The sequence below is a fragment of the Sorex fumeus genome, unplaced genomic scaffold (assembly GCF_029834395.1).
Source record: "Sorex fumeus unplaced genomic scaffold, SorFum_2.1 ptg000037l, whole genome shotgun sequence".
Classification (NCBI taxonomy): Eukaryota; Metazoa; Chordata; class Mammalia; order Eulipotyphla; family Soricidae; genus Sorex; species Sorex fumeus.
Window position 1 is genome coordinate 71,823,576 of NW_026606094.1, and position 18,839 is coordinate 71,842,414.

The window sequence follows — 18,839 nt, forward strand, 5'->3', positions numbered from 1 at the left end:
TCCTATTTTCCTTCTTTCCTCTTTCCTAATTTTCTTCCTCTCCCCTTCCTTCCTTCCTTCCTTCCTTCCTTCCTTCCTTCCTTCCTTCCTTCCTATTTTCCTTTCTTCCTCTCTCCCTTCCTTCCTTCCTATTTTCCTTCCTCCCTCCCTTCTTTCCTTCCTTCCTTCCTTCCTTCCTTCCTACTTTCCTTCCTTTTTGTTTTTTTGAGCCACAACTGGCAGTGCTCAGGGATTACTCCTGGCTCTGTGCCCAGGGATCATTCCTAGCAGCGCTCTGGGGCACATATCTGGTGACCAGGATCTAACTGGGGAGGACCAAGTGCAAGGCAAGTGCCCTATCCACTATACAGTCTTTCCGGGCCCCAGGGTTTATTTTCATGGCATGACAGGGTTCCAGCCAGGAATAAAATAAGTAAATATAGTTTCTTGAAGCTTTCCTTAGTGTTCTTCCACATCCTTTTGTCTTAAACAAGTCACAAGTTCAGCCCAGAAAAAAGGATGGTACAGTGGCATCTCCTAATGAGAAATGCTACGAACCCCATTTCAGAGACTCTTGAATTAGGGCTGAGTGAGTAGTCCAGGTCATAATTTCAACATTCTTCTGTGATCACTTGTGTTCTGGTGGGTGGCAGGTTCTTTTAAAGTATTGCATTAAAGTTGAGTAAGTATACATTGATTGTATAAAGGGTTTTCCTTGTGCCTTGAGTCATGAAGCAGAATGAACCCCAGGAGTGTTACTCATCCAGTGAACAATAACCGACCCCAAACACAATTGGGATAGAATATTCTGCCCCTGTGACTTGGTTTCCTCCCTAGTGATCTCTGCCTGGTACTGATGTTAAGAGATGCATTTGTTACCATCACCTACTAATAAAGTCCAGCAAAGATACCAGTTCTAGGAGGCTTTGAGATCCAAGTAGAATGTTTTTCAGAGGTCTTTTTCATGTCCCTATCTATGCTGAAAATTTTAAAATAGGGGCTAGAGCGATAGCACAGTGGGTAGGGTGTTTGCCTTGCACGCGGCCCATGTGACTGACCCAAGTTCGATTCCTCCACCCCTCTTGGAGAGCCCAGCAAGCTACCGAGAGTGTCTTGCCCTCACGGCAAAGCCTGGCAAGCTACCCATGATGTATTCAATATACCAAATTAACAACAAGTCTCATGATGGAGACGTTACTGGATCCACTCGAGCCAAGTCGATGAACAACGGGAGGACAGTTCTCAGTGCTACAGTCCTGATCAGTCATAAAATTGAACTTATATCAGATATAATTTTGAAAAATGTTATTAAGGCAAAAAGGCCCCACAAAAGCCAAAGGGCCCGTGGGGGGTAGGGGTTTATTGGGGTTCTTTGTGGTGAAAAATAAGTATTGGTAAAGGGAAACGTGATTGATATTTGCATGACTGAGGCCTAAACCTGAAAGCTTTGTAACTTTTCCCACAGCGATTCAATAAATAAATTTAAAAAAAAAAAAGCCAAAGGGCCCACAAAAGGCAGTCTTGGCCTTAGTGTGGTGCTCTGAGAGAAATGACTGAGATAAGACAGGATGAATACTGTCACCAGGAGGTGTCTGGAGACATCCAGGCAGAGGAAGCACTTTAAGAATACACAGAGAAGGGATCAGTGTTGGAACGTTGTGTGACAGAAACCCAGTCATGAATAACTTTGTAATTGTGTATTTCACTCTGGTTCAATAAAAAAAGAATTAAAAAATGTTAAAGAAATACACAGATTAGGAACTGGAGAGATACTACGTGCACGTGTACTGACCTGGTTTGATTTCCGGCACGAAAATGGTCTCTAGAGCCCCACCAAGAGTAATTCCAGAGCACAGAGTCCCCCCTCCACCCCCACAAAGGACAAGAAGTAAGCAGATTAAGAGAAGAGGATAGAATTGTGTCTCAATAGCTCTCAGACCCTAAAAGCTGATTCCTGTCCCATGAGTCAAGGCTGCCTGTTGTACTAATATAGGCCTTTCCCCCTTTTATTATTTTATTAATAATGAAGAATAATTTTATTATTAATAATCAATAAAATGTATTATTAAAGCACTGTGATTTACAAAGATTTTCATAGTTGAGTTTTACACATACAGTATTGCAGCATTGATCCCACCACCAGTGTCAACTCCCCCCACCAGTGCTCCCAGGTTTCCTCCCAAACCCCCCTCCAGCCTGCCCTCTCCACAGGCGCCTTTCTAAGTTTGGTTGTTATAAGTTTGGGTCTCTGGATTTCAGTGTTTTTGACTCTGTGGTTTGGATATTTGGCTCAACCTTTTTTTTTTTTTTGGTCTTGGTTTTTGGTTTGGGGTCATACTCAGGGATTACTCCTGGCTCTACAGTTAGGAATTACTCCTGGTGTTGCTCAGGGGACCACGTGGGATGTCAGGGGTGGAACCCAGGTGAACCACGTGCAAGAAGGCAAGCACCTTCCCCACTGTACTATCACTCTGGCCCACTCAATCATTTCTTTTTCATTTATTTGTTTTTGTTTAATTTTTACTTGACTCACCCTGAGATACAAAGATGCAAAGCTGTTCATGACGGGGTTTCAGTCATGTTCCAATGTTCCAATACCCATCCCTCCACCAGTGTCCATTTCCCACCACCAGTTACCTCAGTTTCCCTCCTGCCATCCTCCCTCCCCCAGCCTGCCTTTATGACAAGAACTTCTCCCCACCTCCCATTATGCTTTGCAATATAGATACCGAGGGCTTATTATGTTTGTTCCTTTACCTACTTTCAGCTCCCAGTTTTTATCCAGAGTGATCACTTCCAACTATCTTTGACACAGTGGTCCCTTCTCTACCCCAATCCCTTTTTCCCAAGCTCTTGGAGCAGGCTTCTGACTGTGGACCAATGCTCCTAGCTTGTTACTAGCTCTGGCATTCCTTACCACCACCTTTGTACCTGACCTGACCTGGCCCCCATTGCTTCTCATCTGTCTCTCCTTCTCCTCCCCCTCCCTGCAACTCTTTTTTTCTTTCTCTTCCCTATACCTTGGGGCCAGGGTTGATCTGGACACCCCTCCCCCTTTTAAACACTGCATTTCTTTTTGTGTTGCTGTTTGGATTTCTGGGGCCAGCATTTGTGTCAGTGAAGGAAGACTCCTCCCATCCTTCCTCCCTCCTCGTGGCCCTTACTAGGAGCTGGCCCTGGGCCTGCTGGTTCCCTGCCCTGCCTGTTCCTGTCCCCTGTGGCTTTGGGCTGTGTGTGCTATTTGGGGTACTCAGCTTCATTTCATTGTCCTGTGGAGTCCTACTTTGACCTACCTACCTTGTGGCCTACCTTGACCTCCCCTAGACCGGCTTTATATTGGAACTGCAGGTGGAAGATCCATCCATGGGATGAGGGAGCCGGGTCTTCTGCTTGGCACCAGCTAGCAAGGCCTTGGCTGCCTTTCACAGCAGGCCAGTCAGCAGAGGAAGGAGGGTGCAGGGGGCCGGCCGTGCATCAGCTCAGAGACACCCTCCTCCAGAACCACCTTGATGAACGTTCAAAATAAAGGAGAGGACATGCCTGGCCTGTGTCAGGAGCAGGTATTCAGCAGCCGAGTCCTAGGAAAGGGGCTGGTAGAGAGAGGGTCCTGCCTGGACGCTACTCATCACCATCATTGACACTCCACTTTTATTGGTCAGCACTGGGGTGAGAAACTCGCTGGAGACTCAGAAGCTCAAAACTGTCAGCAGATGCTGGAGCTCATCATCTCAGATGGAAACTGTATTTCCTGATCTGCAACACCCAGTAAATAGTGGTCAGGAGAAGCAACTGTTTTTTGTTTTTTAAGAATTCAGTTTATGTACCTTAAGGGCCATTAGTTATCAACCAAATAATATGTTTCAACTTCAGAACTACTGAGGAAAATAACTACAGAAATATTTTTTATGCGGCATCTTATAATTTGAGAGCCTGGCAAGCGACCGAGAATGTCCCGCCTGCATGGCAAAGCCTGGCAGGCTGCCCGTGACATATTCGATATGCCAAACACAGTAACCAGTGTCACAATGGAGACGTTACTGGGCCCGCTTGAGCAAATCGATGAACAACGGGAGGACAGTGACAGTGACAGTGATCTTTTAACTATATAAAATGACAAAGGCAAATAAACTTGAAAGTATCCAAACCAAATGCCCCTAAGTCATCAGTCATCCATACTTCTTCGGATGCTCCAATTCATTTAGAACGCGCAAACACACACACGCGCACGTGCGCACATACACATGTGTGTGTATATATATATATATATATATATATATATATGTTCTACCTACTATGATAATGATAGTATCCTAATGTTTCTAAGGATTCTCAGAACAGAGCACAATAAGAATTTGGAGAAGTGAAATCTGGTGGAGGAATAGGTGTTAGAATACTGTATGACTGAAATCCAATCTGAACAGATTTGTAAGGGTCTGTCTCGTCTCACAGTGACTCAATAAAAAAGTTAAAAATAATAATAATTAAGGGGCTGGAGCGATAGCACAGCAGGTAGGGCATTTGCCTTGCACGCGACTGACCAGGGTTCGATTCCCAGCATCCCATATGGTCCCCTGAGCACTGCCAGGAGTAATTCCTGAGTGCAGAGCCAGGAGTAACCCCTATGCATCGCTGGGTGTGACCCAAAAAGCAATAATGATATTAATAATAATAATTTAAAAAATTAAAAATAAAAGATAGAAGAAGAAGTCATTGAAAGGAAAGCAACCATTTTTCTAGTGGACTTCACATATTTTCATGGGGATTATAAATTTGTATTCCCTGGTGGGGACCAGAGGTATAAGACAGTGGGTAAGGTACTTGCATGCAGCTGACCAGGGTTCAAACCCTTGCACTGAACATGATCCTCTAAGTACTGCCAGGAGTGATTCTTGAGCACAGAGGCTGGAGTAAGCCCTGGGTGCAGCTGAATGTGGTCCAAAAACCATCTACCTAAAATATATGCCTATAAGTATTTTTTATGCCTATAAGTATGTGTGTATAAAATTCCCTGGAATAAGGAACGTGTATTCCAGGGTATTCTATGTAGGAGAAACACTACTTGGGTATTCCAGGGTATTCTATGTAAGAGAAACACTACTTGCCCTGCACAGAGTGATGCTCTGAGGCCAAACTGAGGCAGTGACTGCAGGACCAGTCGGCAGGAGATACAGGAGAGGAAAGGGTGAGGAGGAACCGGGTGTGGTGAAAGGATGCACAGCTGCATCACTCAGCTCAGGCACGAAATCACCAAGCACGAACGCGTCCGGCCAGCAGAGTGCGTGGGTTTCAAGTTGGGGTGATGTGGTGAAAGATCACTGGGGTGATGGCCCTGGGAGACAGGGAGCTCTGTGACATTCCCGCCCCAACACTCCACCTTCGGAGTGACCCTTCCCTTTGGGCTTCGGCTATGCCTCGCAGAAACCAAGCTCTTGGCAGAACTGGCCTAGCTGAGGGGTCACAGCAGGATGGGCTGTGGGGCCACGGGATGCTTGAGTGGGAGGGAGGGAGGGAGGGAGGGAGGGAGAGGGCTGAGTGTGAGCGTGAGCGTGGAGGATGCTGTGGGCAGCTGGGGCTGAGCGCAGCGCAGGGTCCCCCGGGGAGGCGCAGCAGTGGCCTTGCGGGAAGCCCCCACCCCGCGCAGACCCTCCTCCTTCGCTAATTCACCTCCTCTCACTTGCAGGTGGCAGGACAGGGCCGGCCCCTGGCTCCCGAGCGCCATCTCCGCGGCTACCCAACAAAGCTCCGTGCGCCCCGTCTACGCCCACCGCCTCCCCCAGGCCCGGTCCCTCGCGCCCCGGGGTGCCCGCGCCCGCGCCCCCCACCGCGCCCCCGCCGCCCCCGCCGCTCCCCGCCCCGTCCCCCATCAAGGCCCCATCGGGGCCCCCCAGCAAAGGAAACCCTCCGGCCGCGCCGCCCCCGCCGCCGCTCCCGGGTGACAAGGCCCTGAAGGCCCAGCTGGCCCCGCTGCCGCTGCCGCCCGCTCCCCCGCCGCTGCCCCTGCTGCCGCCCTGCGGGAACCCGGGGCTAGCGGGGGGCGCGGCCAGCCCGGCCCCCGAGCCGCCCCCGCCGCCCCCTCTGCCCGCCTACGCTCCCTGCACCCCCAGGTCCTCGGGCCCGGCGCCTCCCTTACCAAGCAGCAATGAACCGCCACCTCCACTGCCCCCCAAGTCCCCCTGCTACCCGGCCCAGCCCGCCAAGCCCAGCGCGCAGCCCGGACCCCCGGGGACTCAGCCCTATGTGCAGAAGAAACGCCCTGGCCGCGGCCCAGGTAAGCGTCCTGCTGGCGGCACGTGGGCACCGTCCACCAGCGCCCCGACTCCCGGGGTTTCGAACTGGCGTCGCATGGAGGCTTCTCGCCGAGACCTGCAGCAAGGCCTCTGTGTCGGAGAAATTCCTTCAGAAATAGGAAAACCAGGCCAAGAGAGTCCCAGCCCGTGCAGACCCTGGGGTCTCCTTTCCCTCTGTGCAGTGGTGGCGGTTGAGACTTGCCCTTGGTTCTCACCGTCCCCTTCAACTCCTGCTCCCTTCCCAGGTGCAAGGGGCTGTGGGTGACACTTTGTTTGCAAACATTCTTTGGCTTGTGCCTGACCTGTCCTAGTCTGTCTCCCATCAATCCCCAACCTCGGAGGACTGGGTGAGCAACCTGCCTTATTAGAAGCACATTTTGAGCTGACTCAAGAAAGTCATATTTTGAGCCAGCTCTGAAGTCTTCTTTCACTTGTCCAGCAGCAAAGATACTTGGCCGAGTAAGCCAGCCCCATGACTTTGGTTTCTGGTAGGGGTGAGGCCTCGTCCCTCTCTGTGTTCTTCTAAATACATCTGAACCCACTCTCGAACCCTCAGTCCTTCTTGCAAACACACAGGAAAACCCCCCTTCCCCCTGGGTATCTGCCACAGCCCCTCCCGGACCCAAAGACTCTGTCCTTTAATTATCGTGCCCCTTCACAGTGCTGAGGTGAGGGCGGCAACCCCAGATCCAGGGCCTGCCCAGGGCTGGCCTTGTGTGCTGCCCCTTGAGATGCATCCTGGGTCGTGGGAAATCTTTCCATGTGGAAAGTTTCTGAAATGCATTTCCTGGAGTTAAAACCAGCACGTGCTCCTTGTCCAGCACACAGGAAGAAATGAGCCTCAATGACTGATTAGGTAATAAGTCCCAAAATACATATTTGAATGTTTCCTGTCACATTTTTTGAAGAAAAATTGACACAATTATCACTATTTCAGAAAGTTTTCCATGTTTTTATTTAACATATTAATAGTGCATTAAAAACAGTTTTGCCAAGTCCTTAAAATTTACTCTGAGCATATTAATATAATTAGCATACGCCTTGTCCGTAGTGGGGTTTTTTTGTGGGATGGCGGTCTTTATTTGTTTGTTTGGGGTCACACCCTCGGGGCATATTCCTGGCTCTGTGCTTGGGGCTCACTCCTTCCAGGTCTTGAGGGATCAAACCCAGGTCAGTTGCAAGCACCTTGCCACTGTACTATTTCTCCAGTCCCTAGATATCTAAGCCAACTCTATTTTTGTTATTATGAAGTTTTTCTTAAAAAAAAAAATACCTATAGCAAAGGGCAAGAGTGTTTTCAAGGCTCTTTACAACAAAAGACAGGTTTTCTTTCCTCTTCTCTTTTCAACCGGCTGGTCCCCATAAAGACCAGAATTGCTCAAGGCTCCTGGTGTGCTGAAAGGGCTCAAGAGAGACCCGAGCTCCATCCTGGCTTCTCCACTCACAACCACGTAACCTCATGGCAACTGTTTTTTAATGTTCTTTTTGATGGCAGAGACGAGTGGCTGTTCAAGCAGGCTGGTGGAGCTGAGAACCCTTCCCAGAGACACTCGGGTTCTGTGCGCAGGCTCTGGTGCTAGGGGTCACCAGGCCACACCAGCATTGTTCAGGGGGTCACATGGTGCCAGGGATGGGACACAGATTCTGGTGTAGGCAAGGCACACACTTCTGACCCTGAGCTAGCTCTCTACTCTTTTTAAAAACATTCTTAATTTTTTTTTTTTTTTGGTTTTGGGCCATACTTGGCAGTGCTCAGGGCTTACTCCTGGCTCTGTGCTCAGGAATTACTCCTGGCAGTGCTGAGAATCACACCTGTGTTGTCCATATGCAAGGCAAGGGCCTTACCTGTTTCACTGTCACTCTGGCCCAACATACATAAATGGAATCATATGAATGCTTTTCCATGGGACTGTAAGGACTGTTAGCTGAGAAAATGTGCCTAGTACTTGCCTGGAGCTGGGACTGAAATTTCTTCTATTTGATTTTTGTTTTTTGTTTGTTTGGCGTGTTTGGGCCACATTCAGTTGGTGCTCAGGCCTTACTCCTGGCTCTGAGCTCAGATATCATTCCTGTTGGACTCGAAGAACCAAATGGGATGCCAGGGATCAAACCCAGGTTGACCGCTGCAAGGCAGGCACCCTACGTGCTGTACTATCTCTCCAGTCCCTTTCTTCTCTCTTACCCATGGAGGGGCAGCTCCTTAGCAGCAGCCCCTGGGCCTCTTCAGTCTGCTGTGAGAACAAATGACTCCAGTGAAACCTGGTGCTGAGGAAGGGAAGGCCAGGGGCAGGAGACCAGTGCAGGAAGGAGGCTGGGGAAGGGGGACAGTGGCAGAGCCGCAGAGCAGGAAGTCTTGGTGGTGGCCGGCTTGAGAAGACCCAAGCGCCTCCCCAGCCCACAGCAGCACATTTTATGTCAGCACCCACGCTGCTCCTTGATTCCCATTTCATATTTCTGCTTCCCATTTCACAGATGAGAAAAGCAAGGCACTGTGTGTGTATGTGTGTGTGTGTGTGTGTGTGTGTGTGTGTGTGTGTGATTATCTCAGCCCAGGAACTGGGCTGAGTCCCAGGCAGGTGTGCTGCAGAGGCTGCCCTTGACTCCCTGTACCACACTCTTACCAGGAGATGCTCACAGCATCTGCAGCCCCCCACTCTCGAACTGAATCTGAACAGTGTCATCTTCTCTTAAGGGACAAGTGGCGGGAAGCTCAACCCGCCCCCTGCACCCCCGGCCAGGTCGCCCACCACGGAGCTTTCCAGCAAGAGCCAGCAGGCCTGGACCTCCAACCAGCAGCCAGGAGGGCAGCTGCGGAATGGGAACCTGCCCACCATGGGTAAGCGGGGCCCACGTCTGCACCGTGAGGACGTGGCTGCCCCCGGCCGCAGGGAGCCAGCGTGGCACTGTCTGTTCTGGGTGTCTGTTTCCCAAGAACTGGGGGTGCGTGGGGGTGGGTTGCCAGCGAAGACAAGTTTATGCTGTGTTAACTAGAAGGAAATAGATGCAAATAGGGTTTCTTTCAGGGTTTGGGGGTGGTGTGCAGACCTAGAACACTCTAACTTTCTGATTGTGATTAGAAAGAGGGAAGACAAGGAACATTTCAACTGTCTGTGTTTGTCTGTGTCCGTGGAGAAACCCGTGCCCTGTGCGTCACACCAGAGGAATTTACAGGATGGATGGAAGGCCCGCCGGGCACAGGGACAATCAGGGACAAACAAGGAGAGAAGTCATCTGGGATCAGATGTGGCAACAAAGTCTCTAGATCCCTTGGTGCATTAAGCTACTCTCAGATCCAGAGTCTTCCTCACAAAGCAGGGCCCCGCCTTGGGAAGGACCCCGAGACCCTTCCCTTGTGCCCAGGTCATCAGGGCAGAGCATGCTTGCTCTGGGGACCCCAGGTCCCCAAATCAACACAGGCTGTGCCCCTTCCTCCCAGCCAGGCTGCAAACTCCTGTTCTATGCTCATCTCCCCACCCAGCCCTCCGGGAGCTCAGGACTGGCTTCAGATCAGGGCACTTGGCTGGTCCCTGTCACTGCCAAGTGCATGGCAACTGACTGCTCCCTGGCTGCCTCAGACACTTCCTGCCCTCAGAAGCATCCTCGGGATGTTGGTGGGAGGAAGTTGGGGCATGTGATAGGAGAATGTTCATTTCACTCTTCCTGATTCTCCTCGTCCCAGTCACACGGTGAAGCAGAGGTGGATGGAAGTGGTTTGGGCGAAAGAACGCCCTCCTCAGAGCCCCCTGCACCGGGCAGCCAGTAGGAGGCAGGAGACTCGACCAGAGGCAGCTGGGCACTCCAGTGATGCCCACACCGCATCCGCACCCTCCCCACGACCAGAGTAACGTTGCCATTTCTCATGTGTGCAGATGACTTTGAATCTAAATTCACCTTCCATTCAGTGGAAGACTTTCCTCCTCCGGATGAATATAAACCATGCCAGAAGATTTACCCCAGCAAGATGCCCAGAAGTAAGTACCACATTGATGAGATCCCGGTTCCCCTGAGCCTCCCGAGTTGGAGGCCCGGGATGCACTGATGAGCCACAGGCTGTGCAGAGCCAGGCGTCCCGACTGCAATGGTATGGCAGGGATGCTGCTGTTCATGCTTCCGGAAGCTTCAGAACATTTATTTGCCCCAGAGCCCGAGAGTTCATTTAGAGGATTAAAAAAAAATATTTTTTATTTAGTCACTCTGGATTACAAAGTTATTCATGATTGGGTTTCAGTCATACAATGTTCCAACATTAATTCCTTCACTTCTGGCCAACATCTCCCATTTCCCTCCCACCTGAGGATTTTTGTTTCATTTTGGAGCCATCCCTGGCAACAGTCAGGGCTTGCTCCTGGCTCTGTGCTCGGGAATCACTCCTGCAGGGACCCGGGGGACCATATGGGATGCTGGGACTCAAACCTGGGTCAGCTGCGTGCAAAGCAAATGCCCCACCTGCTGTACTATCTCCTGGGTCCCACTTACAGGACTTTTTTTTTTAATTCAGATTTTTTTTTTGCTTTTTTGGGTCACACCCGGCAATGCACAGGTGTTGCTCCTGGCACTGAACTCAGGAATTACTCCTGGCGGTGCTCAGGGGACCATATGGGATGCTAGGAATAGAACCCGGGTCAGCCGCATGCAAGGCAAATGCCCTACCCGCTGTGCTATCTTCCAGCCCCCACTTACAGGACTTTTATAGAACATCATGATACTTATTTGGCATTGGATTTAGATGCCCAAATTTATCACCCTCTCTCCCTTCTTTGGGGCTTCATCTTACACCCTAAAGCAAGGAGGATGGAAATCTGGGCCCAGCATGAACTTCTCAGGAAGCTCCTGCAAACTCCTGGCACTGAGCTCTGCGGAGCACGAGCGGGGCTCAGCCCTCAGGTCAGTGCTGAGGCATCTTGACCTCACGGGAGCTTGAAAATTCTCTAAGCAAGGCTGCACTTAGAATGCCAGAGTTGGCCCACAAACATCGCTGCTTTTGAGCACTGACAGGTGATTTGGGTGTGAGAGTCCCAGCCGAGAGCACCTCCCTCCTCCTGGGTGCAGGTGTGAATTCCGCTCCCCATGGCAGAGGAGGCAGTTGGGTGATCCAGTCCTCAGGTGGGCCAAAAGCTCCCCATTAGCACGGGGCTCTTTGGGGAGCACGTGCTCCACGATCTGGGCTCCCTCCCAGCATGGCATCAGAATCATCCAAAGGAAAATAAGGAAGTGTACTGGAGCAGAGAGATCACACAGGGGTCAGCCAACCCCAGCCGGAGTCCCAGCAGTATATGGTTCACACACACACACACACACACACACACCACACCACACCACACCACACCACACCACACACACAATACATACCACACACACCACACACATACCACATACCACACATACTACATGCACACATCTCACACACCACACACAACACACTCTCTACACATACACCACACACACACACACCACATACCACACACACTACACAACATACCTAACCCACACCACACACCACACACCACACACACACATCTCACACACACCACACATACCACACATACACATTTCACACATACCACACACATCTCATACACCACACACATCTCACACACCACACACACCACACACACACACCTCACACACCAGACACACACACACCAGATACACCACACACACCACATACCACACATACCACACACACACCACACATACACATACCAAATACACACCACACACATACCACATACCACACGCACATCTCATACACACCACACACACATCTCACACACCACACACACCACATACCACACATACCACACACACACCACACATACACATACCAAATACACACCACACACATACCACATACCACACGCACATCTCATACACACCACACACACATCTCACACACCACACACACCACATACCACACATACCACACACACACCACACATACACATACCAAACACCACATACACACCACATACCACACACATAACACACAACACACATAAACACACCACACATACCACACACACGCATAACCACCACACACACACACCACACACATACACACCACACACATACCACGGGGTGCATTTTTGGAGAGCCCCAGCTGTGCCAGTGTGGCTGGGTGAGCGTGGCACCTCAGGGCCCAGGCGGCATTGCATTAAACCACGAGTGGAGCAGGCCAGTAGTCACCAGGCCTCCTGAGCACCAATTGGCTGATCGCCCTTCAAAGTGTATTAGGTACCTTGGCTCGTTAAATGTAGAATTGCTATATGACCCATCCCATAAAGAACAGAAAGCAGGTGTCGAAGCAGGTCCCAAACCGCCTACCAGCAGCACTGCTCACACCAGCCAGAAGGGGGCAGCCGGGCAGATGCCCATCAGCTGAACACTGGCCAGTTTGCACAAAAGGGCCTTATTAACACAGGGAAAGTGTTAATACAGGCCACACACGGATGGACCTGCATGCACCAAGGGGGGGGGGGGGAAGACACAAAAGCCAGATGGTGTATGAACTACATTAAATTTCCATACCAGCAGGGTATCGCTTCCTGGGGGGGAGCATTTGCTCTACCTCCGGGGTCACAGATTCCATCCCCAGAACCACTGGGAGTGACCCCAGGACTGAACTGAGGGTTTCCCTCTGCACCACAAGGTGTGGCTAATTCCAAAATGGTCAGTCCAGAGAGGAAGAATGTCAGTTGAGCAGTTGCCAGGGGCTGAGGGTACAGAGGGTTGGGGGGATGAGTCAAATTATCCATGTTTACCAGGGGTTAGGCAATGTGCCATGACTCTAGTGATGGTGTGGCCGTGCTTGTGAATATCTCAGTGGCAGAACATCAGTGTATATTTTACCACAGTAAAAATGTTTTTAAAAACTTATTGTAGGGGGCTGGAGCAAAAGCTCAGCAGGTAGAGCGCTTGCCTTGCACGCAGCCAACCCAGGTTCGATTCCCAGCATCCCATATGGTCCCCCGAGCACCTCCAGGGGTAATTCCTGAGCGCAGAGCCAGAAGTAACCCTTGTGCATCACTGGGTGTGACCCAAAAAGCAAAAAAAAAAAAAACTTATTGTAGAAATTATTGAGAAAATTGGCTCAATAATTATAAAAATTATAAAATATAAAAATATTTATTTATATCCTCATGGTAGAAATGGTGAAGTTATCATCATATGGGCAGGTGCTTGCCGAAGCGCCTAACCATTGGAGAAATCTAGACAAGTGAGTCTGTTCTCTGACATGTCCTTGAGAAGTGCACATTTTGGTGGCAGGAAGACAGAAACCCCAACACATCATTAACTCTGCATCCGTTCAGCCAAGCCATGGCGCCACAGTGTGTCCAGTGAGGATTTCACAGCATTCCAAGATTGAGAGTCAGTGGACATTCCAGCGGCAAGGCAGTTCACAGTATTGTTGAATCTCATGGTTATTGCTTAACATCATGTGTATAGTAGTCACTGCACTCTCCTCCACATCCCCGCTGAAGTCCTAGTGCCATCCACCCCTCAAAGTCCCCTCTCCACTCCTCATCTCCACTTCCTTTCCCACTGGTAGCCACCATAGTTTTCTCTGAGGCTCAGAGTCGGTTCTGCTGGGTTTGTAGAGGCCAAGTATTAGTTTACACTGTGGAGATAGTGGCCAGGCAGTGCAAGCCTCAGCTCCCACATGCTTCTCCGAGCTACGCCTGATTATTCCCACAGACTCATCCTCTCATAAGCTGCCTGCCTTGTAGAGTGCATGTTCTGCATGTGGAGAGCCAGAGTTCCATCTTTGGCACGAGAGAGGAAGGAAGGAAGGAAGGAAGGAAGGAAGGAAGGAAGGAAGGAAGGAAGGAAGGAAGGAAGGAAGGAAGGAAGGAAGGAAGGAAGGAGAAAAGGGAAAGGAGCTGTAGCCTAGAGCTAGTGTGTTTGAAGTGGACCAGAATTTCTTAAATTGAGGATATTAATGTCAAGGTCACACTGCCACCTGGATTTTGATCAGAACCCAGGCATCGTTAAATTGACTAAAAGTTCTAGGACTCCCATGGCATTTACCTAAAGATAACTTTATCCTAAACCAAATTCATGCATAAATTTTAAAAGGGCTCGCAAGACCACTGCAGTACCCAATTAATGTTTTATCCATTGCAGGGACCCTTCTATACACAAGGTCATTCTGCAAACCGCACCTTCCCTTGAAAGATTCTTAAGGAGATTCACAGACCCATAGCAAAAACCTTGAAAAGTATTTCTGAGATAAAAAAAAAAATAGTAACCCTGTTACAGAAAGGAACAATTCAATATGTTTACATCATTTATGAATTTTAAAAATAGTTGAGGTCATTCCCTTTTAGGTAATTTCTAGACTGCTTTTTCTCCTGAACTTCAAACATGACCCCACCTCGTTATTATTGGAAACTTTGCAAACATTCAGAGGCTGCTGGATGGGCCGTCAGATAATCAACTCTCCATTCCCCAAACCCCTCTGCTGAGCACAGGTTATTTTGTTTTCCACGCTTGTAAGTCATCTCTGGTCACTGCTTTTTCCACATTGTCCCATTAAGAGCCCAGACACCAGAATGGCTCAGACAAGCGTGGGGGACACGGTCCATGGCAGAAAAGCCGAGAAAGGCCTGCCCCAAAGGCAGCAGAGGAAGCGACACCTAGGACCCCACTCGTTCTCTGTGGGGAAAGAGATACAGGGACTCACTCATTCTCGCTGGGGAGAGAGAGATGCAGGGACTCACTCACTCTCCCGGAGGCCCCAGGGGCCCCATCCATCTCCTTGGGAAACTTAGCGGAAGCCTGGAGTGTGGATTAAAAGGAGCTGGATCCACAAAATCACATAGCTGACTTTTTTCAGATAGATACAGACTAAAAGCTTGACCGGGTCATCTATCTGAATTGGGAGAGAAACAGAGAAAAGGAGCTAGAGACAGAGAGAGATGCAAAATGCAAAAGATAAAAAAAAAAGCAGGGGTGGGGATGGGGTGATGGATAAACAAAACTGCAACAGTTATCAACCCTGGAGGACAATCAGGATGAGAGAGGGGGGACAGGCTGGCCAAGAAGGGGTGCCTGGGGGCCTACTGGTACTCGTTTTTTTGTTTGCCCTTGTTACCAGTTTTTCCTTTTTTGGCTTCTTGTCTCTGAGCTCTATTTGTGTGTGACTTGTCACCAACAGTCTGTGTGTCCATGGAGGTGTCTTGGGCACTGGTGCTGCGTTGGCTCTCTCACCAACATGAGTGCCCCCCAGCACGGCCGGGGGCGACCCCTACTGAGATAGAAGAGCTGAAACTTTGCCAGCATGAGCGAGATTCCCCCCTGAACAGCCCAGGCTGTAGGCCGTGCTTTCATTCCTCCTTAAAGCAACCCAGCGGGGCGCTGGAAGGGGCCCCCACATTCCTCATAGCGTGGAGTCTCTGCACCCTGCATGCTAGATGTGACGCCTCTGCCCTCACAGCCCAGGACCGACGCAGCAGGTAGACGCACAGGCCGGGTCGCTGGTCTCACGCTGCCACATGCTTGCTGCCGCCGGATGCCTACGTGTGCCGAGATCCCGGTGAAGGGCCCCCCACCCCCACCCCTGAGCCAACACACAATGACATCGTCCTGTTTCTTGCAGGCCACCCCCCTGGCCCCTGGCTCCAGGCTGAGGCAACAGGGCCCGGCTCAGAGGACATCAAAGGCAGAAACTCTCAGGTAACTCCCTCTTCATCCCTCCTTCCTCGGGTCCCTGATACCCCAGAAATTCTCAGGGAGCATAGAAGTGTGAGGGTTGGCCCTTCTCCTGTATCAGGGTTTCCCTCAGACTCTTTCTCCTCGTTAGCACAGTGGTAGGGCGTTTGCCTTGTGCGCAGCCAGCCCGGCCAAGCTGGATTCGATTCCTCCACCCCTCTCGAAGAGCCCGGCGAGCTACCGAGTGTATCTCGCTGCACAGCAAATCCTGGCAAGCTACCCGTGGCGTATTCAATATGCCAATCAAAGTAACAAGTCTCATGATGGAGACGTTACTGGGCCCACTCAAGCAAATTGATGAACAACTGGAGGACAGTGCTACAGTGCTTTCTCCTCAGGGAAGGCCCTTTTGGCAGACCTCTGTTTCAGCCCCAAATGAAACAGGCGTCATTTTGAAATCTGGAGGCTCGTGTGGGTGCAGGGAGGGGGGTGGGTTAGTGGGAAGGGGGATTGCTTCCGCAGAATCACCACCACGCACCAAGCCAGCTTGAACAATTACCACTCACCCTCCATCCTTCTACTTCAGGGGACTGAGAAGGCTGAGAGGTAACTGTCGAGGGTATACAACATCATTCAGGGACCAGAGAGGTAGTACAGCAGAGAAGGCACTTGCCTTGCATGTGGCCGATTGTCACCAGCACCCCGTATGGTCTGCTGAGCACTACCATTAGTGAGCCCTGAGCACAGAGCCAGGAGCAAACCCTGAGCACAGAACCAGGAGTGATCCTTGAGCGCAGTGATTCCTGAGTAGAAAACCAAGAGTGAGCACAGAGCACAGAGCCAGGAGTGAGCACGGAGCACAGAGCCAGGAGTGAACCCTGAGCACAGAGCCGGGAGTGAGCCCTGAGCTCAGAACCAGGAATGATCCCTGAGCACAGAGCCAGGAGTGAGCCCTGAGCACAGAGCCAGGAGTGAGCCCTGAGCACAGAGCCAGGAGTGAGCCCTGAGCACAGAGCCAGGAGTGAGCCCTGAGCACAGAGCCGGGAGTGAACCCCGAGCTCAGAACCAGGAATGATCCCTGAGCTCAGAGCCAGGAGTGAGCCCTGAGCACAGAGCCAGGAGTGAGCCCTGAGCTCAGAACCAGGAATGATCCCTGAGCTCAGAGCCAGGAGTGAGCCCTGAGCACAGAGCCGGGAGTGAGCCCTGAGCTCAGAACCAGGAATGATCCCTGAGCTCAGAGCCAGGAGTGAGCCCTGAGCACAGAGCCAGGAGTGAGCCCTGAGCACAGAGCCAGGAGTGAGCCCCGAGCTCAGAACCAGGAATGATCCCTGAGCTCAGAGCCAGGAGTGAGCCCTGAGCACAGAGCCAAGAGTCATTCCTGAGCACAGAGCCAGGAGTGATACCTGAACACAGAGCCAGGAGTGATCCCTGAGCTCAGAACCAGAAATGATCCCTGAGCACAGAGCCAGGAGTGAGCCCTGAGCACAGAGCCTGGAGTGAGCCCTGAGCACAGAGCCAGGAGTGAGCCCTGAGCACAGAGCCAGGAGTGAGCCCTGAGCACAGAGCCAAGAGTCATTCCTGAGCACAGAGCCAGGAGTGATACCTGAACACAGAGCCAGGAGTGATCCCTGAGCTCAGAACCAGAAATGATCCCTGAGCACAGAGCCAGGAGTGAGCCCTGAGCACAGAGCCAGGAGTGAGCCCTGAGCACAGAGCCAGGAGTGAGCCCTGAGCTCAGAACCAGGAATGATCCCTGAGCTCAGAGCCTGGAGTGAGCCCTGAGCACAGAGCCAGGAATGAGTCCTGAGCACAGAGCCAAGAGTCATTCCTGAGCACAGAGCCAGGAGTGATACCTGAACACAGAGCCAGGAGTGATCCCTGAGCTCAGAACCTGGAGTGAACCCAAAGCTCAGGGTGACCACAAAACAGAAAAGTACACATAAATTAAACATCACTTAGTTCTTGCTCCTTTAGAAAACACTTCATTTTTATAGCTCCTTTGGGTTTTTTTCTCCTCCCATCCAAATTAGGTAAGGTTTAGTCACAGTTCCAGACCTGGAAGGTGAGAAGGGACTGATGTTGCTGAGGGGACCCAGATCTTGGTCGTGTGATAAGAGATTCCTTGAGGAAATAGCCTCTTCCCCAGCAGGGCAGGCTCGCCCTTGCGGCCTTTGTTCCTGGGGCACATTTACAGTCAGAGCTGTGGGAACTGGAGAGGCTCAGGTGCTTATGCTCACTGGCTTCTGCATCTCTCAAGCCTCCAGCGAGAGGGGAGGGAGAGGCCTTCCAGGAAGCTGGGATGAGTTCCTTGGAGGCTAAAATGCCAACCACAGCAGAGGCAGGAAATGCAGTAGCCATTCCCAGGCCATCGCGGGTTGAAAACGGGGCGTATGAGAGCGGTTTGGGGAAAACTGTCCTTGCAGAAGAGGAAAGAAGACTGGAAGGGTTGTCTCTTGGCAGACACTCTGGAAGATTCTGACTGATGTTTCACCTTCTTCCTAATGCATTCCTGAAATTTCTGGGTTTTGTTTTTGTTTCTGTTTGGGGGGCCACATCCTGCCCAGTTGGGGGACCATGCAGTGCCAGGGAGGTACCTGGGCATAGCATTGGTCAGCCCACTGAGCCATCTCTCTGGCCCCAGATTATTTTCTAATCATGAATGTATTACATTTTTTTAATTGAATCATCGTGAGATACACAGTTACTAAATTGCTCATGATTGGGTTTCAGTCATACAGTGCTCCAACACCCATCCCTTCACCAGCGCACATTTCCCACCACCAATGTCCCAGTTTCCCTCCTTCCACTCCCCACCCCAGTCTGCTTCTATGACAGACACTTTTCTCCTCTCTCTCTCTCTCTCTCTCTCTCTCTCTCTCTCTCTCTCTCTCTCCTCTCTCCTCCCCCCTTTTAGGCATGATG

General features: G+C 51.0%; 1 protein-coding gene across 2 annotated transcripts in view; it reads left to right on the forward strand.

Moving 5' to 3' along the window:
- The window catches only part of WIPF3 (WAS/WASL interacting protein family member 3), a 112,543-nt gene that overhangs the window by 90,887 nt on the left and 2,817 nt on the right, over nt 1–18,839 (forward strand). The window contains exons 5-8 of one of the 2 annotated variants that reach the window (XM_056117940.1): nt 5,660–6,247; nt 8,959–9,102; nt 10,136–10,237; nt 15,865–15,941. In XM_056117940.1, the coding sequence (XP_055973915.1) occupies nt 5,660–6,247; nt 8,959–9,102; nt 10,136–10,237; nt 15,865–15,941 (911 nt within the window). The remainder of the gene's footprint in view (nt 1–5,659; nt 6,248–8,958; nt 9,103–10,135; nt 10,238–15,864; nt 15,942–18,839) is intronic. The other variant, XM_056117941.1, reaches the window with a different exon arrangement.